The following is a 26024-nucleotide window of genomic DNA, read 5'->3' as shown; positions in this document are numbered from 1 at the left end:
CCTCCCTCCCCCCCCCAGGGCCCCGGTCCGGAGGAGGGGGTCCCGGGGAGGGGGCCGGGGGGAGCCCCGTCCGGAGGAGGGGGTCCGGGAGAGGGGGCGGGGACTGGAGGGGGGGAAAGTCCCCCCTCCGCCCCACCCCCCTCCCCCGGACCCCCTCCTCCGGAGGGGGCCCACCCTGACCCCCTCCCGGGACCCCCTCCTCCGGAGGGGGCCCACCCCACCCACCCCCCCCCCGGGACCCCCTCCTCCGGAGGGGGCCCACCCCAACCCACCACCCTCCCCGAAACCCACCCACCCCTCCCGGGACCCCCTCCTCCGGAGGGGGCCCACCCCAACCCACCACCCTCCCTGAAACCCACCCACCCCTCCCGGGACCCCCCTCCTCCGGAGGGGGCCCACCCCAACCCACCACCCTCCCTGAAACCCACCCACCCACCCCGGGACCCCCTCCTCTGGTGGAGGGGGCCCACCCTACCCCAACACACCCCCCTCCCTGAAACCCACCCCCCGCCCCGGGACCCCCTCCCGAGGAGGGGATCCCCAGTGTGATGTGTGGAAAGCCGGAGCCCCGGCGGTGTTCTTGTTTGCACAGGGGACCCGCCGAGCGGGTCCGGCCCCGTGTGGGGCTCCAGCGAGGGCAGGGGCGCCGGGCTCCGGCCCTCTGGGCTTTATTCTCCGGCGCCCCGAGCCCCGCGGCTGCGGGGGAAAGACGGGACAGAGGACGGGAATAAGGGAGCAGAGGGGGTCAAAGAAGGAGGGCAGGTGGGGGGTTCGGGGTGTGCAGGGAGAGGCGGGGTGGGGGGACAGGAAAGGAGGGGGGGGAGGACGAGGACGGAGCACAGGTGGGGGGGGGTCAAGGTGCAGAGGGGGAAAGCGGGAAGAGGAACACGGGGAGGTGGTGGGGAAAGGAAGGGTGGGGGACGGAGGGGGAGGATTGAGGGCAGGTGGGGGGAATTGGGAGGCGAAGGGGAGCAGGGTGAGGGGGCAGGGGGGACGCGGGATGGGGGGGAAGGAACGGTGGAGAAGGAGAGAGAGGGTGGGGGGGTAGGGCAGGGTTGGGATGTGTAGGGGGAAAGGGAGGGGGGATGGGGGGACCGGGCCGGGGGGGAGGGAGGGGAGGGCTAGGGGGGAGAGGGGGGGGGGGTTGGGGGGGGGGGTGTAGGGGGTGGGGGAGGGGAGGCAGAGGGGGAAGAACAGAGAGGGTTAGAAGAAGAGAAGCAAACACAAATATAAAGGAAAAGAAATACAGAGACACAGAGATATAGAGATATAGAGCCCGGTCCGGCCGCAACCTCTCCCACCGAGCACCGAGCGCGCAAATGGCGGCGGGGCCGATTCCCGAGGCTTAAATCCCCTCGGCCCCGCCCCGCGCAGCCGCTCTGGGGCCCCGCGCACCTGTGCGGACCCCGCCCTTCACACCTGTGCCGGCCCCGCCCCGCCCCGCCCGCGCCTGTAAATGCCGGCGGATCCGCGCCCGCTCCGCTTTGTGCGCTGGATGCTCATTCTGCTCGTCCCGGGCTGCGGCGGGACCGTCGTTCGGAGCGCTGTGCGGAGCCCGGCCCCGGGGGCTGCTCCCGGCGCTGCGCCGAGCCCGAGGCGCTGAGGTGGGACCGGGAACGGGGTCCGGGGATTCGGGTCCGAGTCCTCTCGGTGTCTGCTGGGGGTCCCGGGCCGAGCCGCTTGTCCCTCGGCGGGCGGAGTGTGGCTCCCGGGCTCGGAGAACTGAGGTGGGATTGGGGATGGCATTAGGGATCGGGATCGCCGCGGCTGGTTAAGAGCCGCTCCGGGATTGGCGCTGGGGCCGAGCCCGGCGCTGCCGCTCCGGCTGCGGCCAGCGCGGGGCTGCGGTCCCGCCGGAGCTCCGGCTACGGTCCCGCCGCGGCCGCGGGGAGCCGGGGCCGTGCCGGGCGGGCGGCGCTTCCCCGGAGCAGGCGCTGGATCGCGCCTGGAAGCGGGCGGGGCACGGGGACCGCCCGTGCTGGCCCCGGCACCCCCAGAGGCCGCCGCTCCCGCAGCGCCGCCCGCCCCGTGGGGCGGAACCGGAGCGGCGGCGCTCCCGGCCCGGGCCCGCCCGCAGCCCCCGCGGGGACGCGCAGCTCCCCCAGCCCCGGCGCTGCCGAGGCCGCCGCACCCCCTGCGCAGAGCAGCGCCCGCCTCCCCCCGCCCCGGGGCCGCTCCCCCGGGGGCCTCCCGCCCAGCGAGCGCGGCTGCAGCGCCGCGGCCGGGAGGAGCCGCTCCCCCGGGCCGGGCGCTGGCGCCGAGTCCGCTGCTGCCGCTCCTGCTCTGACTGCGCCCGCTCTGGGGCCGGGGCTCGGGCCGCTCAGCCGGTACCTGATGCTCTCCTTCCTCCCCCCGCTTTCTCTGGGGCTTGCACTCTCCAGTGCAAAAACCTCTGGCTTTGAAAGTCCAGTGGAAACTGTTTCTTCTTTATTTCCAGAGCACAGCATCTCCTGAGTGGGAATGGATACACAAGGAGCACCAAGTCGAACCCTTATGTGAATGGCTCATCTGGAGATTGAACCCACACCTGGGCGTTCTCAGCACCCTGCTCCAACCAAGCCAATCTCAGCTCCTGGCAAGGTCCTGCCTGGGATGGGAATGCTAAGTGCCAGCAAGGTAATTCCTTTGCAAATACAGCTCCTTCTTTTATGCTAATGCTGCTTTACACCCCAGCCCCTGCCATGGCCACAGGGCAGAGCTCCATGGCCAGCACCTGATCATGGAACACCACAGGTAAGCAGTTGGGTGACAGCACAAAACTCTTCCCATAGCCCTGATTTCCTGCCCTTTCCAGGATTTACCCAACAGCTGTCAAGGTGCTCATTCTATGTCCCTTTCCAGGGAGAAATGAGCAAGGCAAGTCCTGAGGGTTCACTTGCTCCATGGCCAAAGTTCTGCTGGAGAGTGTCAGAGCTGCTCCTGCCTGCAGAGGGGCATTTCCCGCAGGTGAGTGTTCACAGGCCAAAATCACAGTGGCGGCTGAGGCAGCTTTTGTGGCCCAGAGCTGCACAGAGCTCTCAGTGACTCCTGCTCACTGCCAGGAGTGTTCCTTGGTGCTCCTTCCATGTGTCCCAGATGGCAGGGAACGGGGGGAGGGAGAAGGCCGGCAGCCCCAGGAAGGGAACCAGCAGCTCTTGTGCTTTGGATTTGCAGAGCAGAGCTGTGCCTGCAGTGTCCTGCCTGTGGCACACATCCCGGGAACGGGCACTGGGCTGCCTGGGCAGCGCTGGGATGGACATGGATAAAGGGCGGCCCCTCGGCCAGGGGCTGCTCTGAACAGGCACCCGGAGATGCTTCGGCCCCGACAGACCCCACTGACGCCCCAAAAATACCCCCAGGAACAGCTGGCACCGGGGAATGTCGGCACGGGCTGTTTGCAGAGGGGCTCAGACAGCAATTCCCGCTGCCGACCTCCCACACACCTGCCAGCTATGTCCCAGACACCCAAAATGCCTTCCCTTCCAGCCTGAGGACATCATCCCTCAGCAGCGTTAAAGCCAAGGCAAGCTTCCCCCACAGCAATGAAATGCCAAGCAATGCCCTCAGAGATGCCTTCAAATGAAAGGTCAGAGGTGGATGAAGTTTGGAGTTTTTCAGGGAGCCAGCTGGAAGTGCAGAACTGATGGAAAGCTTCCACAGGTGGGTCATAGTGGAGGTGCCCTGAAGGCAGGGGCTGTGCCCTGAGTTTCCTGAGAGAAAAGAACTTCCAGAGGCCACTCCTGAGGCTCTGAAATGAACTGGGCTCCTGCAGGGAGAGAACTCCTCCCGGGGGCACAGGGGCTGCCTCAGCACGGGCTGGGAGCGTGTCCGGCCAGCGCCTTCTCCTGCTTTAAAACATCACCTGGAGCCTGAGCTCGGGGGGTGCAGGCAGCTGAATTCCAGGGAACTCTGTCAGGTGCCCCCAGGGACATTGGGGGGGGCTGGGGGATGAGGGTTACAAACAGCAAATTCTATGGACTATGAACCTGTCCTTGCCCTGACCCTGCTGAGCTTCCCTGGAAGCTCTGCTGGCTCCTGACATAGCTGGTGTTAAAGCAGCAGCTCTGCATGGGAATATCCACGCTCCGTGAGGTACTGTGAAGTTATTCCAGCAGGAACTGAGCAGGGAATTTGGGGCTATGGGTATAATTCATCTGAATTAGCAAAGCTGATAGTGAACCCCAAATCTGGGCACCACACAGGGAACAATCTTTGTGCTGCCCTGGCAGCTAAAGCCCCTGGGCTGGAAAATTTCAGCAGCCAAGTGTATGGAATTGTCTCAATCCCAGCATCCCACAAAGGGACAACCCAAGTCCCAGGACTGTGTGAGTGCTCGTGTCCTTCAGCTGATGCTGGCGGGACAAATTCTCCTCCGCACTCTTGGCCCTGGCGGGGCGGGAGCTGAGCAGGAGGGGCAGGAGAGTGGATCAGCTGCCCAGGAAGTGCTGGAGATGAGGCTGCTGGGATCTCACCTGAATCAACTGAAAACATTCTTTCCCTGGCAGAAGATGGGAGCCAAAGCAGATCCCTCCTGGCCAGGCTGGTGGGCAGCAGCTGGATCTGCTCTGGGGGAAAACACCTTGCACCTGCCAGGAGCTCTGACTCTGCTTTTCCTACCAGCTCCTGAGCAGTGTCAGGGCCACTGTGAGGGAGTTCAAAGCAAATAAACCCCAGAGCCCCCAGAGTGAGTAATAATCCCAACAGAGAAATGCACTGTTGTCATAAAATGCTTAAAGATCTGTTAAAAATGCTATGACAACACTGTAATGGGATTCCCAGGCACCTTCTTAAGGCTTTTGGTTCCATTTTGATGTATTTTTAGTCCCTCAATGGGCAGCTTGTAGAATTTATCCTGGGATTTAGAGGTTGAGCAGGGTTGGCTTTGGATTGACCTTCACCTCTGGTCCCACTTTGTGCAAACACAACTTGGGCCAAGGTGAGTGAACTCATTGCCTCAGCTTTTCCCTCAAAAATATCCCCTACTTATTTCCCTGTAGATGAACTCAGATTTTGCCCCCAACTGTCCACTCCTCACCTCCATTTGCCCTCAGAGTGTCCATTCTGTTCCCCACAAGTGCACTGGTGATGCCAGGGAGGTTCCTTTGCCCACAGTGGCTTTCTCCTGCCTCTCTCCAGCCTTGTCCCACACGGCAGGGCACAGAAGGGGAAAGGTTTCAGAAAATGTTTTTGCAAATAATTAATAATTATTTCCAATTCCCCAGTGAGAACAACGTGAACTCACAGCCATTTGGGCCTGACAGTCCCCTGCAGCAAGAGCTCAGCACACATCCACAGAAGCAATTCCAGCATCTGAAAGAAAGAAAGAAGAAGAAAAAGGTGATTTCTTCTCTTTAAAAGTTATTTCAAGTTATTTCAACTGTTGCTCTCAATTTTGGTTGGGTGAGTGGTGAGTACAGGTCATGCCATTCATGAGGATGTGAGTGATGCTTTCTGGGGTCAGAGCAGCTGATTTCCAAAGTTCACTTCCTGCCCTGTGCCTGATCTGCACAGGAGAAAACCCCTTTCCTGAAGGGACTTGTGCTCCCTCTAATCCCATTTGCCCAGTCTGTTCCATGGGGATATTGCCAGCCTGGGGCAGCAGAGGCACCCGCAGCTCTCAGCACTCTCTGCTCCAAGCACAGCTCTGGGCTCCTTTGCAGACTGCCTCTGCCGTGGGGTTTTCTCCAGGAGAAGCCAAGGAATTGCTCATGGAAGGGTGGAGATTAAGTTAGCCCAAAGGGAAGCAAAGAATAAGTACTCCAGGAAGAGCCCTTGGGAGCTGCTGGGCTGAGGTGGGAAGGGGACATTCCTTGCCTGCAGGGCCAATACACAACAACCTCCAACCCAAAGCACAGACTGGCAGGTGGGGTCTGACAGCACCACTCTGACAAACCTCCTTGTCATTCTTCCCTGCAGTGACTTTTGCAATCAAACTCTGAAGCTGACAAGCCCAGAAGCTCCGTCCATCCACTCTGGAAGGAAAGGATACTCCAGGGATGAGGCCCATTCCCAGCAAATGCTCCCAACACAGCCCGGAGGCACCGCTGGAGCTCGGGTGTGGAGCTGGGAAGGGCTGCCAGGAGCACGCAGCCCCCCAGGTGGGGTGGCAGCGGCAGCAGCAAATTCCCACAGCCCCTGAAACCAGGGCAGATCCCTCTGGGGACAACTGGGGACTCATTCCACATCACAGGCAGGACCAGGGGCCCTCCAGTACAGGCTGGTGGGGCCAGAGGCCCACTGGGTTTGGCTGCTCAAACACCAAAGCTTTTGGCAAAGGTGGGACAAGTTAAGTGGGTTTTCCTGTCCTGAGAGAGAGAAGAAATTGTTGAAATAAAGCGTGGAACTTAAGTCCACTGTGGAAGTCAAAGGCTCCTGGCTTTCCCACTCCTGTTCTGATTGCTCACTAGAGGGTTTTATCCATAAAAAATGAGAGGTGGCACCAAATAAAAGAGCTCTTTTTCAACTTTTTTCTCTACTTTCTTTCACACATAAAAAGGATGTCCATTTTTTCTTAGTGCATTCTTTGCCTAATTTTAACAGAACCATTTTCCTTCCAGGCCCCACTTGTGGGTTCTTCACTCCTTTGCCATCAGACTTTGGACAAAGGAAGAGAAGGATCTGCTCCACACGGGTGTCATCCAACAGGGAACACCCCCTGTACCAGCCCCAGCCTGTGCCAAGCACGCTGCCTCACTTTCCCCATTCTGGATGCTGGCTCCAATCCAGTCTGAGTTCTCCCCTGTTTTCCATGTCTAAGGACAGGAACTTGTCCTGGTCAGGGTGTAAGGCCTTAAACTGCACATTGATCTGGGGGGCTGTGAGTGGGATTCCAGCAGGGAATTCATTGTTTCACAAATAAAAATTATTCTAGGGAGCAGCACTGACAAGGGTGGGAGCTGCTGCTTCACCACACAGTGTCAGCAAAAGAGAGAAAACACAAAAGGTGTATCCAAAAACAAGGATGAAATGATTCCTCCTGCTTTTAGTGGGATCAGGGCTTATGCTGCCCTGGAATGACAAAGAACTTCTCCCTCAGCCCCCCAGAGAGCCCTTGAAAAGCCAAAGTGCAGCATGGAAGGAAGGAAGGAAAGGCACCTGCTGGGGCAGCACAGGTCCAGCTGCTCATGGGGACTGGGAATGAGTGCGGAGCCAAAAGCACCTTCCCAGGCTGGAGGGGCTTGCCTAAAGCACCACCTCTGGGAAGCAAAGGGCTATGGAAGAAATGGAGTGGGAATTTACAATAATAATCATCATGTATCGGGAAAGAGCAACAACAGAAGCAACAATCATTCCAAGGGAGCAGGAGGGATGCGGAGCTTGAAACGAGGTTTGAGTGAGGCAGCAGCTCCTGGGAGTTCTAACCCACAGCTCCAGCTCTGCGATTCCAGGAGCACTGCAAGCTCCTACTGCCCCGTCCCCGGCTTTGCCTCCTGCCAGTACTCGGCACCTCGGGCACGGTTGGGTGCGAGTGCTCCAGTGCTGCTGCCCCGAGGGAGTGGGAAAATGGCCATTAAACCACTTCCCACTGGGCTGGCTCCGAGCTCTGGCTGGGGAAAACATTTGGCACCCCTGGCATTTCAATGAAATCAGTTTCCATCACTTTGAAGAGGCACTGAATAAACCCAGGGCACATAAGTAAACCTCTCCCCATAAGGACAGCCCCAGGGAATACACAATTCTTCCTATGCCTGGCCAAACAAACCAGCAGCCAGGTTTTGGGGAGAGACTCCAGACTCTTATCTCCCTCCCTGGCTGTAAAACACTTGCAGAGGCTTTGGAGTTCATGCAAACTTGTCAGGATTTGGATACTTCATGTAAATTCCATTCAGATACTGGAATGGAAGTGTCCTAAAGGCACCTCCACTCAGACTTTAATTTTAAGCCCTCTACCACCGAACAACTTGGATGTTCTTTTGCTAGGAACACCCCACCTCTGCTTCTTTAGGTGTCTCCATGTGGGACATAAATTAAATGTGGGCAAATCTTAGAATGCAGCTTCCAAGTCAAGTTACCTGCTAGGAAATTACTTCAGCTCTCTGGTACCTTGGGCTGTTTTAAACACAGCCTGGCCCTTCATGGCTGAGGCTCTGAGCTACACAACTTGTGAGTGGGCAAGTAGCAGCAGCTGAGGTCTCATCCCAGCTGTACACAAAAACAGGGAGTGGGGGCTGCACTTGGATACATGCAGGCAGGGTTGGGCCCCTTCTGAAAGCTTCAATCCCTGTTTTTCAGAGATTCAATCAGGGATAATGACATTTTCACAAAGCTCTCTTAAGGCACGTGAAAACCCGAGTAAGAAAATGGAATCAAACCCTTTGTTCCACTGGCCTCACGCCCCAAATTCCAACGGGACAGACAAGTCCCTCTCCTCGGAAGGCAACGTCTCCTACCTGGATCTGTGCCTTCCGCAGCCTTTGGTGGCCGCTGTCTCCATCCTCCCACACCTCCTCATCTTCCTCCTCAGCAGGCCTGGCTTCCTCATCCTGCAGAGCAAGCACAGGGACAGTCACCAACCTGCTCATCCCAAACCTGGCCAGCAGGGATGGACTGCTGGGACCCCCTGGACGGTCACCCCTCTGCTGGGCACCATCCCTGCTCTGCAGTCCATTCCCGTTCCTGGCCTGGCATCTCCTTTGAACGGGATGTTAAACCACAACCACTTGCTCGGCTGGGTTTTGGGACATCAGAGGCTCCCCCAAGGCAGTGGACAAAGCTCCTGTTCCCACACCCTCTGCCTCCCAAAGCCCTGCTAGGGCCAGGCAGAGCAAAGGAAACCCCTCACTTCCCGCTGGAAATTTCCTCTTGTGCTCGGAAACCCAGGGAAATCGTGGCTGCCCCATCCCTGGAAGTGTTTGAGGCCAGGCTGGCCGGGGCTTGGAGCACCCTGTGGATGGAATGAGGTGATCCTTAAGGTCCCTTCCCACCCAAACTGTTCTGCCGTTCCAGGATGATTCTGTGATCTCTCCCTGCATTTATTTTGCATCGTTTCCTCTCTAATTTGAATTCCCAAATCTAAATTATTTTTAAAAGACATCATTTAAAATTATTCCAGGAATAAAAAGGGGAGCATCAAATATATAAAAATCATTCCTACATCCATCAAATCATTATTAATTGGAAGCCTCTTTCCTCATCTCTGTCCTTAGTTTTCCTTTCCTAGGAAACCTTGTGATCCCATAGTTTCTCCAAGAGATTTACTGGGATTGCAGAAAGCTTTGCTCTGTCAGGGAGGCAGGGGGGTTGACAACACTTGTTCCTCTGCATCTTTATCCTTTAACCAGCTTTCCTTCAGAATGGTGCTGCAAGAGAAGTTCAGAATTACTAGAAACGGATCAGGTTCACCTTTTTTCCTCACTCTTTTCCAACTACTTCCAAATTCTTGGAATTATCCTCAAATGAGGCCTAGCAAGCTACTGTGAAAACATCGGTCAGAGGAACATCCTGAAAAGAGAAAACCACATCCAGCAGCAGCCAAAACAATCCCATTGCTATTCTTACCTGGTCTCCAGGTGCTCCTGCCAGAGCTCCCAACACCCATTGCCATTCCATGAGGGTGAGGAGGCAGTTTTGGACGTGTTCTTTGCCATGGGATGGGAAAACAGAGCCCAGAGGGTCTTTGTGTCCCTTCCAAGCCACCCCATGATTCCATGATTCCATCAGCACCTATACCAATTCCATTCTGGAAAGCCCAATTCCATTCCTCTCATCAACTCAGAATTTCTCCCTTCCTCTCTCTGCTCCACATCAGGCATGTGTTGCCACGTGCCACAGGCATGGGATGCCTCAGCATTGCCTGGGAATGCCACTCAAGGCTGCCCTTGTGGCCTCAGCGCTCCAAAATGCCCAGCTGGCTCCCGTTCCAGCTGGGAATGTCCCAAACAGCAGCGTGGGCTGTGCCCTCTGCCATCCCACCATTGGGACAGCTCCCATAGAATGTGACTGACTTACTGGGTTTGCAATTCCTGGCTTAAAAGTCAGGTGGTGGAATATCCTCTCCTGGGAATATCCAGAAGACCAGAAGGCTCCCTGGAAGCCACAGGTCAGGGACAGAGTCAGATGAACGATCCTGAACTGGTTTTCAGGGGATGCATCCCCAGCCTGTGGCTGCAAAAACTCCAGAGCTGTTCCTTCCCCTTGGGACAGCCAGGGAAAACATCCCCAGCATGGATTTCTGACAGGAAAAACCTCACTGCTCCAGGCTACTTGGCTCCTCCCAAATCCAGGCCAGCACTCCAACAGGCTCTAAGGACAAAACAACAGGAAAGACCATCTCAGGGCACACGCCACAAGCTGGGCGTCACATTCCTCACTGGAACTGGGCTGTTCCCACATCCCTGTGACAGTTGGGAGCATCTCCCGTTCCTCACTCTTCCATTCAGGACAAAGAGACAACAGAGCTGTCAAACAGCCAGTGTGTAACCCCAACAATCCAGGGAAAACCACCTTGCTCTGGGGAGAAACATCATGCCCAGTTATGGAAAAAACCAAAGAGCGGTACTGGAAACACTCCCAGGCATGGAGGCTCCCAGCTCCGGAAATGCAGCTCACAGGCTTCTTCCCATGGGAACCCCAGTATTGCCTGGGATTGGGCTCAGGGAAAAAGTCCTGCCCATTCCACCACTCTGGCACAGACACCCCAGGAAGGTGTCCCTGACCATGGCAAGGGGCTGAACAGGATGGTCTGTAAGGTTCTTCCCAGCACAGACCACTCCAGGAGTTTAAGGTGGATTCGAGCAGCTCCTGAGGACATGAACACCACCCACACCTCCCACCTGGCTCAGCCCAGAGTCCATCCAGCACTCACAGAGAGCTGCTGGGAGCTGAAATTCTCCCTGCTCCCCCTGCCTGGGAAACCCTGCCTCCAGCTCCTGGGAAAGAGGAGCTGCATCCTGCTGGGTGCTCCCGGCTCTGAGCAGCTGCCGCCTTCAGGCGGGGGGATGGCTCGGGCAGCTCCGGTGACTGTTCCACCTCGATGATTTTGTGTTTTCCTGCATTTCCCTGGGCTGGAGGGGAGCAGGGGGTGCGGTGGGAGTGCGGGAAGGCAGCGGCAGGGAGGGCAAGGAGTGCGGCCGGGCACCGCACGGCGCAGGGGGGCTTCTGCTGGGAGTGGAGGGGCGCGACCCGGACGGAGACGTCCCCGCCGCTGCCGGCCACTGCCCATGGGGCTCCTGCCCGCCCCCGGCACCACTGACTCCACACCCCGTGTCCCCACACTTGGAACCACCATGGAAAATCATGCTGAAACCTCTAATCCTGAGCCTGAGCCTTGACCTTTTACCCCCCTGACCTTTGACCCCTCGACCCATTCCTTGACAACCTGACCTTTGATCCCTGACCCCTGACCATCCACCTTTACACCTTGAGCCCTGCCCTTTGACCCCCCCCAAACCTGAGCCCTTTGACCCTTGCCTTTTGACCCATGACACCTGACCCCAGGACCTTTGACCCCCCTGAGCCCTGTGACCTTTGCCCCAACCTTCTACATGTGACCTCTGTGCTTTGACATTGACCACCTTGACCTTCGACCCCTGGACTTTCACCTTTGATTCCCTGACCCCCCAACCTATGCCCTGACTTTTGTCCCTTTATCCCCTAACCTTTAACCCCCTCTACTTTATACCCCTCACTGCTATTGCTGCCTGGAACCCCTCACTCCTGCTCTACACGCCCCAGCCCTCAACCCGTACCTGTCACTCTCCAGCCTGCAGCTGTCATCCCTAACTTTTTGGTGTGGGGCTTGTCCTCCTCTGAGGGTTCCAGGGTTATCCCAGCACCAGGGTTACTGAGCTCTGCTGCAGTGAGGGTTCCAGGGTTGCTGCACTGTGCTGCTGGTGGGGGGAAAATGGTGCTGTCAGGGGTGGTATGAGGGCTGGTGCACCTTTTCCCTGTATTCCTAACCTCCACTGGGTACTCTCCACCCTGTTAGGGAGGCTGTTTGTTTGGCTGCACCCAAACCTTGGCGATGAACATCACCTCGCAGACAGGACGGGACCAAGGAAAAACAAAACCCAGATGGGGGAAAAAAAACCTCACAGCTGGCTGTTTTCTTATTATAAAGTTAAAAATCAGTTGAAAAAACTGGAAGGCAAAAATCCCACACACAAGGTTAGAACCAGTCACACACGCTCTCACAGACTGACACACGCAGACACAGACAGACACACTCTCACAGACAGACACCCTTCTTCAGCTTACACACTGACTGCAGCCCTTACTCACAACACTCCACCGATGAAGACGCTTCAACACATCTTCCAACTGCTGCTCCCTGACGTGGAAGGGTAGATTCTGGGAAAAGCGGTAGCATCGGTGACTGCAGGGATCAGAATCGGCCTCGGGGACCTGCAAGACAACATGAGACAGTCTACAAGTAGCTGACAGCTCGGAGTTATCCCCATACACCAGGCCCATAAGTTTTCTACACAAAACCCCACAGCCAAGAGATGAACCACAAAGTTTTACAACTGTTCGACCCAGCCACGACTCTAAGTGCCAGGGCAGGGCAGCTCCAAGTGTAAGCACACCAAATAGAAGCAAAGATGACACGAGGACTTGAGATAACTCTCCAGAAGATAAATTCTAGACCCGATATGCTTTGAGGCAATGGAACCTATGGAACTACCACAGTGAGGAGGGTCTAATACACTTCATATAGAGAAGTCCATGGCCCATGAAAGAAAAGATATTACCAAAAGTGAGAAGGAAGATGGAGGAGAACATCTTGTGTACTTCTCCTGGTCTCCAAAAGCAAAACTGTAAAGATGCCGGAATGAGCCCGATCTGGGAAAGCACGCGAGCAGAGACCCCCGCTGCCGCTACGGCCCAGAGCGAGGCCCATAAAGCACCGAGATGTAACAAAGGCCTGTGACACAGGAGAGGATGGACACAAACTACAGAACACAGACACCCATGACATAGCACAGACACGAGCTGAAACTGCCCAGCAACGGGCACAAGATTGCTAGTGATGCCATGAGGATTTTTGCCTTTTCTTTTATACCCCTGTTGTACCTTTTTACAAAAGTATTCCTAGTATTCCTAGTGCTTTTTGCCTACATTCTTGGACTTGTTTGTCAAGCTGAGAGACTCAACATTTTAGAAGCTTCGTAGCTAGGGATCAGTGTGCCCCAGACCCCACGGTCCTCTCCAGAACACATTCTGTAAACCAAGATAGAACCATCCAGGGGAAGGTTCCTTGGGGAGGGGGGCTCACTTGAGCCTCTCATTGGGGAATCTTTGATAGATATGCTAATTAGTAACACCTATAATGTTACACCTAATGTTGGGGGAGAGGGGGGGACACAGAGACTCGGCGGGGTGCATCTCGATGCATATGACCTGGACGTGTGCACCTAAGGATCCTTAAAATAAATACCAAGGTAAAATCCCTTTTCCCCTTCGAACCATGTATGACTCTTGATTTTAAGACCAGGAAAAGGCATCATTTAATCACGTTTCCCTCATTAGAGGAGACAATTAAATGACCACTCAGGTGCACAACCACTCCTGCAGAGCACTTCACTAGACCCCGTTTTGCAATAACTCCCCCAGGCTGCAAAGCCCCGTTTGCCAGGGACCTGAGAGAAGAATTCGGTAGTTTTAAAGGAATGTCAGCAACTAGGAATACACCTGAGAGGAGTTCAGTAGCTGGGAGGGAGCCCAGGTGACAAATAAACACACAGGCCCCAGCAGAACCAGCTCATTCCAAAGAGTGGCACTGAGGAAGGGCCTGGGCAGTCCCACAGGGGCAGGTGGGTGCCTGGCTGCCAGCACTGGGAACGTGGGAATGCTTCAAAGCACCGGCACTCCTGAGAAAATGACCAAACAAGGCCGTCATAAGGCAAGAGATGAGCCGGGGGGACAGTGGGTCCCACACCTGCCCCTTTTCCCTTTCCACTGTACAGCATCTGCCCAGGCTGTGAGCGAGCTTTGGGCAGAAGCACTCAGTTCTCCCCCAGAATCCAGTGAACCACTTGCTCATCTCCAGAAGAGAATCACAGGCACAGCACTGAATGCACCGATACCCGGCTTACACCTCTCAACACTTTCTCGCTTTGGTTTGTTCATTGAAAAATGGCAAAAAAGGAAAAAAGTCAGCCCAGAGCCCAGGAACGTTAAGCGACTGCTCTTTTACAAAGTCCAACACAACCCCCCCAAGGATGAGGCTTTACGTAAGAGCCACCTACTCCGTCCGGACGGGATTGTGTCCGGACCCGCGACTCTTCCCTCGCTGACCTTCGGCAGCAGCCGGCGGAAGCCAATTCCCCGAGCACGGCAGCCCCGCGGAGCCGCCCAGAGCCGCCGGCCGCCCCCAGAGCCCCGCAGCCCGTGCCGGTGCTGGCCCGCTCCATCCCGGAGCGGCTCCGGCCGCAAACCGGGAGAGCAAAGGGGAAGGAACAAAGCCCTGACAAAGCCAATGAGCGGAACACCATTCAACCCATCAGCGGGGAGGGCAGCGCAGCGGCCCCGCCGGCCCCGAGCCCGCCCCGAGTCCCCGTTCCAGGGAATGCCCCGGGTTGCGCTGCCCGGGGAGGGACCCCCGCCCTCCCGGGGTGTCCCCCACAGCGGGGCGCGAGCGCGGGGAAAGCCGCGGGTCCCGGCGGGAGCTGCGCCTGGAGCGGCCGATGCCGCCCTCGGGCCCGCCGGTGCCGCCCAGGGGGTGCCGGGATGTGCCGGGAGTGCCCGGGGCGGGGACGGCGCGGCCCCGGCGCTGCCCCGGTGCCGGCGGGAGGCCAGGCCCGGCCGCGCTCACCTGCGCTGGTCGCTCCGCTAGGCCCGCACCATCTCTTGGCTGCCGCCACCGGCGAACGACGGAGGAGCCGCGGAGCCGCCGGCGAGTCACGGAGCGCCGGGGGGGGCGCGGGGCGGGCCCGGCGGAGGGAGGGGGGGGCGGCTGCCAAGCGGGCGGCCGATCCGGAAAGGTCCCGGCGGTCCATGGCGGGCTGGCGGCTCGCAGGGCTCGGGCAGGGCCGCGGCTGCGCTGGGCCCGATCCCGGCCCGGTCCCGCCTGGCGCTTCCCGGCGGCTCCCGCGCCGCCGCCGCCGCCCCGATCACGTGACGCGCGGGGAACCACGTGACCCCGGCGGAGCGCGCGCGCAGGGGGCGTGGCGCGGGTCAGGCCCCCCCTCCCCGCGGGGCGGTGGGAGAGTCACGTGGCGCAGCGCGCGCGGAGCGACACGGGGAACAGCGGGACAGACCGGGAAACACCGGGACACCCCGGGACACACCGGACACCCCGGGACACACCGGGATGCACCGGGACACACCGGGACACACAGGGACACACCGGACACCCCGGGACAGACCGGGACGCACCGGGACACACAGGGACACACAGGGACACACCGGACACCCCGGGACAGGCCGGCAGAGGAGCAGCTTCGGGGTGACCCAGCGGGGGCCGCCCAGTGCCTGAAGGGGCCGCAGGAAAAGATGGAGAAAGGATTTCCAAGGGACGGAGGGACAGGACACAGGGAATGGCTTCCCGGTGCCAGAGGGCAGCGATGGATGGGAGATTGGGAATTGGGAATTCCTGGCTGGGAGGTGGGGGAGACCCCGGCAGAGTTCGCCCAGAGCAGCTGTGGCTGCCCCTGGATCCCTGGCAGTGCTCAGGGCCAGGCTGGACATTGGGGCTGGAGCAGCCTGGGACAGTGGGAAGTGTCCCTGCCCGTGGCAGCGGTGGCACTGGATGAGCTTTAAGGTCCTTCCAAGCCCAAATCGTTCTGTGAGTCTTAGAGCCCTGAAATTCTCATGACAGAGGTGGAACTGCAAGAGCTTAAGGTCGCTTCCCAAAAAAACCCCATTGCACGACTCTGCAGCTTCTGGAGCCCTCGATCCATTGAAATGCAGTTTCAGAGGAGCTCCGAGGAAATGGTGCTTTGGGGAGAGCAGAGCGGCTGGAACAGAGGAACAGGAACAGTCTCCTGGAGCGAGCCCTTGTGTCTCAGAGAGCGGGATCGGCTCGTTCCTAACGCACCTGGTGACTCCCAGAGCGGAGGATGGAAACGCAGCCCTGGTCCGAAAGAAACCCTGCCCGGGAGCGCGGGCTGGGATTGGGAGCCGGCAGAGGGAGCTCGGTGTTAAAGAGGCTCTTTTGGCTGTAAAGGTGCGCCTTTGTCTCTCTGCGAAGCACCCGGCCGTAGCGGCGTTTTTGCTGCTGTCTCCTGATTTTATTAAACTTTCATTAAACTGTCCCTTTTCTTCAACTTTCCTTCAAATTCTACAAAGAGTGAAGCTCGTTTTTCACGGCCGCGCGGTTGGAGCGGCACCAGCGCTGATCCCTCCGCGGGCAGGACCGCATCACAAATAGTCCCTCCTGGCGGATCACTCCGCGTGGGGCCGCATAACCGGTGATCCCTCCGCGGGCAGGACCGCATCACAAATAGTCCCTCCTGGCGGATCACTCCGCGGGCGGGCGCCATCACCGCTAATACGAGTATTTATAAATTCCAAAGAACTCGTTAACGCAGAAGAAAGCAAGTACGCTTCATGCTGGGTGGGAAACATAGGGTCTAAGGGATAAGAATTTTAAAGCTGTCAGAGACCCAAGGAAAGGAGCAAAGGGGAAACAAGAAAGAGAAGGGCTGGGACCCCTGGAAGCATCGCCCCCTCCATTGCCGCCTGCCCCCCCCAAGCCCAGGCTCCTGTGGCGCCGCTCGCAGCTGCAGCGCCGCTCCTGAGCCCGAGGTCCCGCCTGTCCCGGCCCTCAGGCACCGCCCGCGGCTCCACCGCTTGTCCCAGCGGGGCGGCTCCGCCGGTAGCCCCGGTGTTCCCGCCGCCCCCTCCAGCCCCTGCGGGCCCAGCGGTAGCCCAGCCCCCCCTTACGTTGTCCCTGTGCCCGTCCCTAGCCCAGGGTTTTAAAAATCCTCAGGATATTAACTGTGAATTTACGTTTTGTATTAAGAAGACTAAACATCATGGAAACAGCTGAATTTAGGACAAACAATAGGCCAATAAATACAATACTAGTGCTTTAAAATAATTAAATAACCATTTGTTCTTGCATCTATGTTGCTTCCAAATACTGGCAGAATTCCTTCAAATAAACAAACTGCTAATTTTTTTGTTTTCTTTTGAATTTTTAAAGATTGCATTTTGGCAGTCATTCGGGCAAATCTGGACATTTGTTCCATTCGTCTGAAGTGAAAAAAAGCGATACATCTATCACATGGCACTTTCTCTCTTAGGAAGCCAAAACTAGGGCCCTCCAGGGAACAAGAAGTTTAATTACAAACTATCACTGTACAACAAGACAGATTATTGGGCAATAGTGCGTTCTGAAAGGTATTTGTCATAATGAGGAATGGGCAGGGTAATTGGTGTTTGCCAACTGACAGGCACTCGGTGATCGATGCATCTGAAGGGCCAACAGAAATTCTCCATCCTTGCTTAGGCTCTGCTGACAAGGCACTTTCAGCACTTCTCTCAGTGTTTGGTATCTCTCATTCCAAGTTCCTGCTACGTCCTGAACAGTTTTGGTGAGTGGTAATTTGTAATAGAGGATGGATGATCAGCAGGTGATTCTTCAGTCAAAAGGACTAGTTTTTCCAATTTATCTGTGGGATTTACTTGAAGTGATATGTCATGTAGTACTCAGATGACCTATTTCTACAAAGAATGAAAATTACTCAGCTGCATTAACTTACATATATGAGTGAAAATACAGTTAGATATTACTTAGCTCATAAATGTATAACTGAATAAAAAGTGTTCTCTGAAGGATACAAGTAATCTTTACTGCCATTTGGCGGTAGACAGAGAGAAGTGACACACCAAGGTTACTCTGCTCATCAGTGGCAGAGATGGGAAATGATCTCACCTGAGCTCCAGGGCAGCATCTTATGCATGAACTGTACTGCTCTCCTCGTTCATTTGGGAATAAGGTTAGCATCCAAAGATAGAGCAGAAACACATTCTCTGGTCAGGCCTGTAACTCTTTACAGTGCTCCTTGTACATTATTGTGAAGCACTTGACACCAGGCACAATCAAAAAAGGGATACTAGAATACCCTGACCCTTAATTTTATCTAGAGCAAAAAATTGTTACGTAGCAAAGTTCATGTCTTAGGTAGCTAAAGGAGAGCAGCTTCTTCATTTCACAAGATTTAATAGAACAGTCAAAGCACTAGAATGCTACTGAAATTAGGAAATGCTGCAATAAATCACAGAGTTCTACTGCTTGCATTAAAAAAAAAAAAAAAAGTTAAAGTTTCTGGATTCCCATTTTAAAAATAGACTTCACAGTCATTAAAGAGTACTAGGGGTCTCTGAGAAGAATAAGCACAGGCTTTAATCTATTGTTTTTAATAAAGGAAGTCCTGCCCCATCTGTAGGGTCAGAATCACAAATCATCTATCTTATTATCTGAGAATAAAGACTGAACATTAGTCATATTCTTTTTATAACACAGAGTGACCGATACTTCAAAGCATTGTCATCACTGCTCTCTGGCTGTAAATGAAAACGTCATGGTGCTTCACTCTCATCTTGTATTCATATGCTTGACAGACAAGTTAAATGAGAATTGTCCAAAGCTATGAACCAAACCATGACAAAAGTAGCTCTTAGAGTGGTTTTAAATCACTCAAGCTGACATTCCTCGGCCCCAAATGTCAGACCACACAGTGCTGCGATGCACGCAGCAGGCAGAGCGCACTGTCCTGTTCCTCGGCTCCCAGCTTCAGAAGTGGCTACTCGAGTAAATAGAAACCTCAGAAACGTAGTTATGGAAATAGTGCATGTCAGCAGACTTCAAAGGGCAGAACATATTGATAATTGCAGAAAGAGGCCCAAAAGGGCTTCAATCACTCCCTGTCCCTGCAGGTTTTTTTGTTGTCCTCTTAAAGGAGCAATGACTGGGTGAGGATGAAACTGCCTTCCTGCCCAGCTGACAGAGGCTTTACAGGCATTCTAATGCTTCTGTTTGCACGGCTGCCCTTCCAGCTCTGTGCTGTCTGCAGCCTGAAGGCTTCCCCAGCTCTGAGAGCACAGACCAGCACTGGAAACACGACCAGCGCCAGAGGAGCTCCAGCGGTGACATCTGCTGAGCCCCCGGGCTCGCATCCTGAGCCATCGCAGGTCCGAGGGAAGCACCCGGCTCTGGTGGCTCCTTACCTGCCAGCACTGAAGCAAACGGCTGCTGGGGATCGAACGGCATTTCAACCTGCCAGACTCCAGGTTCTGGGTATCCAAACGGAATACCATTTCCTGAGAATAAACACAAATTCATTATCCTGGTGTGGCTACAGAGAAAAACTCACTTAGACAGCCTGTTCTGCTAATGTACAAAGTAAAGATGTGTTAGATCGTGCAGCTGTCATCGCAGCATTGATGTTTACAGTCTGTGTCTCTTTTACATCTGTATATTTTCATTCAGTGTTTTACTGTATCCTGGTCACTCTATAGGGAAACACAAATCTTAAAAAAATACAATTATTTTCAAAAAAAAGGAGATGCATTGTTCATTTCTACTCCAGTGAAAAGCTGGATTGTACTTAAAAGGCATTGGCTTCTATTTGGGAAAGTGCTGATAGACTGTGTTGCAACAGGAGACCCTGAAGGGATTCTGGCTGACTCAGAAATTTCTCCAGGGACTGCTGAATAATGTTCACAGCAGACACAGTTCAGACTCTTTTAAAATGAAAGAGCATATGCTCTCTCTTATTATTTTTAACAAGGCTAACGATACAAGAGATATCAGAATAGATTTTTCCTTGTCGTTTCCAAATACCGTGTGATTAATTCCTGGGCCACAGAACAAGGGCATAGAGGAAGATAAAGAAAATAAATTATTTAAAAATTATTCCCTATGTTTTCAGTGGGTAATCAACAAGTCGATTCCTGTAAGCATCCATTTGAAGCTTTCTTATAGTTCAGAATTGCCAACAAGGGCTCTTTTACTTGCCCCTTTCAGTGGTTTCCTGAAAGCACACTTAAGCTGAAATCCACTGTGAGTCCTGCTGAAGGCAAATTGATAGCTCAGAGGAGTAAAGTGAACTCTCTGCAGGTATAGAGACTTGATCTTCAGAATTGTCCTGCCATTAAGAGAAGGGAGATTGCCTAGAGAATGGCTTTTAACATATTTTCATTCACCATGCTTTCCTATCTACTGTGATACTTAAAATCCCTCTAGTACTCAAAAACCCATTCAATGTGGATTTAATGTCTATTGTAGAGAAAAAACTTTAGAAGCTAGTTTAAAAAAAAAATCAAAACACCTCCATGGTTTAAACGATTAAAAATAGGTGAAGTGATTTTAATTATTTGTTTCCATACCTCTGACTTGCAAGAGGCCTGGAGAGTACGAATGACAAGCAAGTATGTCCAAAGATGGCCACATAGGATTAGACTTCACAACACATTAATTCAATTCATCCTTAATGGACATCAGATTATAAATGACCAAACCTTTCTATGTTATTGAGGTGCCTCCTAAACTCTCTAGGCTCAGAAGACAAAAGCCCAGGATATTGAATAATTAAGCTCCTTAAGAGAAAAGAAAAATCAATTCCAATCCGTGAACATAAATTCAATTTCCTCCAGCCGTCCTAGCTCATACAAAGCAGAATTCAACCAGCAAAAAACTCGTTACCTTCCCAAACCTGTGGAATATCCAGCAAACCAATTTCTCAGGCTCCTACAGTGAGCAGAGCAAGGACAGAACTAAACTGATTTTTTTTTTTTTTCTTACAATGCTACGCTGGTGTCCAATTGTCCTTAGTTCTAGGATGTGCAACCCTGAGCTGCTCAGGGAACCCTTGCCTTATCACATGCGAAGAGGCTGTCTGCAAGCCCAGCAATACTCAGGGGACCAAGGGAGTTACAGATCAACATCAAGTATTTCAGGCTTCACCCCGACAAACTAATGGACACTACCAAGCATTCACACAGAATTAACCTCCTGCTTTCACTTCGGGCAAAGCTTTCAAAGAAAAGAGCATCCCTTGGAGAGCTGTGGCTAACAGCACCAACCGGGCCAAGCCTCTTCTTCACCAGCCAAGAGAAGTTTTGGCAGCGACTCGAGCAATAACAAGACAAGGACTTTAATCCCCTTTAATTGTGTGATTCTGTTGGGGATTTGTGCTGCTTCAAAAGCAGTGTCTGCTGTGGTTTTGAGTCACCTGATCCACACTGTTTTCCTCTCTGTTTTCACAGCTCTGGCATTGGCCAGGAGAGCACTGTGCAGATCCACGAGCAGCTTTCAAAGGTCAGCAGAGCACTGCCTGGTTTCACAGCCTCCGTGAGGCTATCTCAGGGCCTGGCTCTCCCAAGCATCCCACAGCTTCCTGGAGAGGTTGCTAATTACCAGACATTCATTATCTGTTCTTATAACCCAGAGATTTAAATTGAAAAAAAAAAACCAAATTAAAAAGGGGAGGGACGGAAGAATGAAAAAATACTAAGAGAATGGATCTGCACTAAAAGTGCTTTGACTTATCCTGTAGGACTCCTGGCTTCAGTTCCTACAAGGAGACATTTTCAACTGCCTGTCAAATTCACATCACTGGGCCTATCCTCAGCACCCTCCAGCCTTGTCACATTTATATGGAGAGGTGGTGGAAGGATGGTGGCTGAAGGGTGTTTGGGGCTCCAAGAAGGAAAGGGAAAATATGCCTGATGCCATTCAAGGCTGATAACTCAGTAGGAGGCTGTAGAAGAGCTTCTCTGTCAGAAGAGGCAGGAGCAGTGCTGAACACTGCCCAACCTACCACTGCAGCTGAGCAAGCAGGAGGAATGTGGGAGAGGCAGGACTGGGAGACAGTGAGGGGATTAGGAAACACGATGCCAGGATTCTTCTTCCATTTCCTTTCTAAGGTAATTGGTCCTGTCTAACTGAGACAGACCCCTTGTCTAGACTGGCTGCCGGACTGAACAGTCAGACCAAATCCATAATTTCATAAGGTCTGGTGAAAACAACCTTCACAAATGAAGTAGTTGAAATGAAGTAGGGCAATGGTAGAGTGAATAAGGAATCTTGCTAATGAGCCAGAGGTAAACCAGAGCCTTACTTACACTCTTGCTGAGAGCTGTTCTGTTCCATTCAGCTGTGTATTTGATCATTCAGCTAAGAAACCAGCATGATACAAGGGATCTAAAATTTCAGTTGCTTCAACCGGAATATCTAAAGTAGAAAAGCAAAGAAGCCAACAAATTATTTCATTGTAAGCCAAATTATACAGGATATACCAGACAATACCAGGAGCATTAATGGTTTATTAGGGAAAGAACACCACCAAGTAGATCTCTCATAGCTTCAGTTTTCTGTTGCATAGGCAGCCCCTCTGGGTTGGTCATCCAACACACAGATTGGGGGGTACATAATTATGGGTCTCAGTCTGGGCAAGCTTAATCACTTTTTTTTCCATGAGGACCTTCCCTCGATTCCATGTGTCAGTGATAGAACAAGGGGGACTGGCTTTTAATGAACTATGGTAGGTTTAGATAAGATAGCAGGAAGAAAATTGTTTCCTTTGAAGGTGGTGAGGCCCCGGCACAGATTGCCCAAAGAAGCTGTGGATGCCCCATCCCTGGAAGTGTTCAAGGCCAGGCTAGATGGGGCTTTGAGTAACCTGGTCTAGTGGAAGGCATCCCTGTCCATGGTAGGGAGGTTGAAACGAGATAATTTTTAAGGGCCCTTTCAACCCAAACCATTCTATAATTCTATTATTCTGTTTCAGGTTATTGCATTTATTAACTTTAAACCTCATTTCCTATATTCCTATAGAATTTCACCAAGCCCTGAAGAAAAGAGAAAGCTATTTCTATAGCAGCATAGGAAGCCTGCACCACAGGCAAGCAGAGGGACAGGTCACACACATCTCAACACTGTCTGAGAACAGTATCAGTGGGATAAATACAGCCAAAGTGTGATACATATAGGAGTTCAAAAGAGACTTGTGTACTAAGTGGCTGCTTGACACAACACTAAAATTCTTCTGTTGTGGGGGTTAGGTCTCAAACATTTACCACTTAGGATAGTGATTTCTTTGTCACCAGTAAATGAAGACCAGTCAGCTGCTAACTTCAGCTCAGGAATATGCCACTAGTGATGGAGGACATCCAAGACCTGCTTGGTGACCAGACTGCAACACACTGCAAAGTCCTGAGATGCTGTCTCTGGACTCAGGCTTAGAGAACCTTTTCAAAGTGTTTATTACTCTCACGCACAAGGCACAGGAAACCCTCTGCGGTATATGTACATTAAAGACAGAACCACAAGTTTCATCTTGAACTCTGAATGTGTGTGCGCAAGGAAAGTATGTGCAGAAATGACTTACTAGAAAGGAAGACATCTGGGTCAGATGTTCTCTTCACTTAGTTAATCACATGGAAGTGTCATTCTGAAGAACTTTGTGTATTAAGCCTGAGGAAAAGTGCTTTGTTCAAAAGCGATATGCACATAGCAAATGTGAGAACAAGAGTTCCCGTCTGACCCACAGAATCCACCACTTACCCTGTTATTTATGCAAGCTGCTGTCAGGTCATTTTTTACACACTCACATAGTATTTTCCAATCTATGATGAATGCTACACAAGATGAGGGCTATTCCTTGACATGTCAGACTAGTGAGAAAGTTAAATTACCTCTTTGTGAGTTCCAAGCTCAATGTATCCACAGAGAGGGTGAAACGCTCCTGTGCCACAGACATAAACATGGGTCCAGTTGTACGGCTGAAGAACTCGGATAAAATTGGCACACTCTGTCTGTTGGGAAAAGAAAGATAAAGGTTACTTTTCATGTTTATTCTTCTCTTTCACATTATACATAGAATATAAGTTACAGCCATATAAGCTTATATAAGTTACAGCCATAGCATTGGTGTATTTAAACTCAGAACTACTGTAGCAGAAACTGTTTACAAGTAGTTCAAACCTGTTAGGACTATAACTTGACAGTGGCTATCTACCAGGCAGTTCATCAATCAGACTTGCAAACCTAATTCTGCTGTATGCTTACAGCCACGAGAAACTGTCTGCTCACACCACGGTTTGGAGGGAATCTGTTCAGCCAGTGTTGTAGCAAACACCACCCGTCAACAATTGGGCAGAGGTCGCAGAGCCACTGGGTTTGTCTGGCTACCAGTCTTCCTGCCTTTGCTCCCAGCTCAGGGTACTGCACATGCTTTAATACCAAAGATCACATGATTAAAGCGACTGCGGTGGGCTGAAAGGCTTCAACACACTTCCAAGGGCATGCTTTGTCTCTGCACCAACCACATCTTACTGGTGACTTTTATTTGGTCATTTCTGAGTCCAGTGGGACATCCTGGCTCTAGCTGGGCTTGCTCCATGTTGTTGTTGTTGGTAAGTAGCACAGGCATGCTTGCAAGGATGATACATGGGGCTGGGGGAAAAGCCTTGATTTAGCCTTGCCCAGAACGAAATGAACACAAAAACACATAACAGATACTTCAGAGGGAACACACAGGATTTGTTCATATGTTCAAGCCATCACCCTGCATCTAAGTGAGAGTCCGAAACAACTATTTCCCTCTCAGGACCTTCTCCTTTTTCTCTTAGTGTAGAAATAGACCAGCACAAATCTTCCACATGCACCAGTATCAGAATATTTCCAATGCTCAGCATTGTTTAGGTTCTGACTGCTGTAAAGGTAAGGGTAGTAACAAGTTAGAATAAAAAGCTAAACTCTTCAGGCAGAGAGCTGAGAGCATTTTGAGCTGGAAGATACCTTGGTAACCGACATGCTGGAGATTTTTTTGGAGAGAAAAGGAAGAAATTTTATTTTACAGCCAGGAAATGTTTACATTTAGAGTGGGCTCTAGACACATGACGTAATCTGTGCTGCACAAAACATATAAAAGTTGTATTGTGTACACGTATGTACCTTAAATATACTTCCTAAAGAAGATTTGTGGTTTCTGGCAAAAGCCATTGAGTCTGAGATTTTTTTTTAAACCCCAACTGCAGCTGTCTGCAAATTAAGTTGATTTGTACACTGCTCTACTACTGTTTCTTTAATGAATTATAATGAAGTTAAATTCAGGATACACCCAAGAAAAAAAGAAGCATTTTAATGTGAGAAAAGAGGATTCCAGGGAAATACTGCCTGGTATACATTTTTGAGGAAACGCCATTCATCTCTCAGCTGCATTTATTACACAAAAGAACAACATATCATGATTGATGCCTGCAAGATTGAATTTTTTTAAGTATTAATATTTAGAAACCAATAGAAATGTAACTTTGTTTTTCAATTAAGAAAAAACACTTAGGACATTAGTTCAGAAGAAGTGTAACAAGAGCTTACTAAAGCATTTTTTGCATTTAATAAAAAATACATAGATATGCATAATCCTCAGCCATAATAAAAAACATACATCATACTTACATGGGCATCTTTCCCAGCTAATTTGCATAATTCTACCTTTTCTTTTGCTGCAGGCCAGTAAATCTGTAATAGAGTTAAAACAAGACAAAGATGATGAAGATTATACACTGTCCTGTGACTGTAGATTATTCCAGGAATAAACAGTTAAAACAGATTTATGCATGTTGAAGGACCTTGCATGTAAATTGAAATGAACATGACTTCAAGTACAAGATCCCATTACAAAAAGTTAAGAGGCTTTAAATCAACCCCCCTGATTCTTGTTTATTTCTTCATTGGCTACATGTACTTTTAAAAAGCATTCAGTTAATCTGGCTGGGGCACCTTGTCACCATTATGTGTTTCTCTCAAAGTTATGATGAGCCAAATCATCTGGAAACTAAACTGATTGCAAAGCCAGGCAAATTACATTTGTAAGAATTTGGTCCAGTGGACTTGGCAGAACTGTTATAAAAAAAACACTTAGCTCTTTCTGCCAATTTTCAAATGAAAATAATTAGGTTCAAAAAACTAAGGACAGCTGAAGGGAAATTTGTAGAACAAAAAGTACATTTGGCAGGAATCAACAGTGCATGGTTTAAAAACATCAACATTAACTGAGTTTACTGAGAAAATGATACAGAAGTTTAGAGAAGAACTGTGGACCTTAGATAATTGCCAGTATATATTGATACTGTTTCTCTTTCTTTTTTAATCT

The 26024-nt window shown here is 52.1% G+C and overlaps 1 protein-coding gene and 2 long non-coding RNA genes across 11 annotated transcripts in view; 2 read left to right on the top strand and 1 right to left on the bottom strand.

The window, feature by feature from the left end:
* The first annotated feature begins 1540 nt into the window (after window positions 1-1540).
* Window positions 1541-3133, top strand: LOC138107496 (uncharacterized). Its single transcript, XR_011149562.1, has 3 exons — window positions 1541-1604; window positions 2438-2616; window positions 2842-3133. It is a non-coding gene; the product is annotated as an uncharacterized lncRNA (long non-coding RNA).
* A 22-nt stretch (window positions 3134-3155) lies between these two features.
* On the top strand, window positions 3156-6442 carry LOC138107497 (uncharacterized). Its single transcript, XR_011149563.1, has 3 exons — window positions 3156-3639; window positions 5202-5316; window positions 5896-6442. It is a non-coding gene; the product is annotated as an uncharacterized lncRNA (long non-coding RNA).
* A 2590-nt stretch (window positions 6443-9032) lies between these two features.
* LOC138107495 (semaphorin-3D-like) overlaps window positions 9033-26024 on the bottom strand; it is a 50799-nt gene continuing 33807 nt past the window's right edge. For 3 of the 9 annotated variants that reach the window (XM_069008740.1, XM_069008741.1, XM_069008742.1), the window contains exons 5-7: window positions 25328-25390; window positions 23563-23682; window positions 16854-19185 (exon numbers count right to left, since the gene is read on the bottom strand). In XM_069008740.1, coding sequence (XP_068864841.1) covers window positions 18889-19185; window positions 23563-23682; window positions 25328-25390 — 480 coding nt within the window. In that variant the 3' untranslated portion in view covers window positions 16854-18888. The other 6 variants (XR_011149560.1, XR_011149558.1, XR_011149559.1 and 3 more) reach the window with 5 other exon arrangements.

This window comes from Aphelocoma coerulescens, chromosome 3 (genome assembly GCF_041296385.1).
Source record: "Aphelocoma coerulescens isolate FSJ_1873_10779 chromosome 3, UR_Acoe_1.0, whole genome shotgun sequence".
Taxonomy (NCBI): Eukaryota; Metazoa; Chordata; class Aves; order Passeriformes; family Corvidae; genus Aphelocoma; species Aphelocoma coerulescens.
Note: the sequence above shows the minus strand (reverse complement) of the source record. Positions and strands in the feature narration are given on the sequence as shown.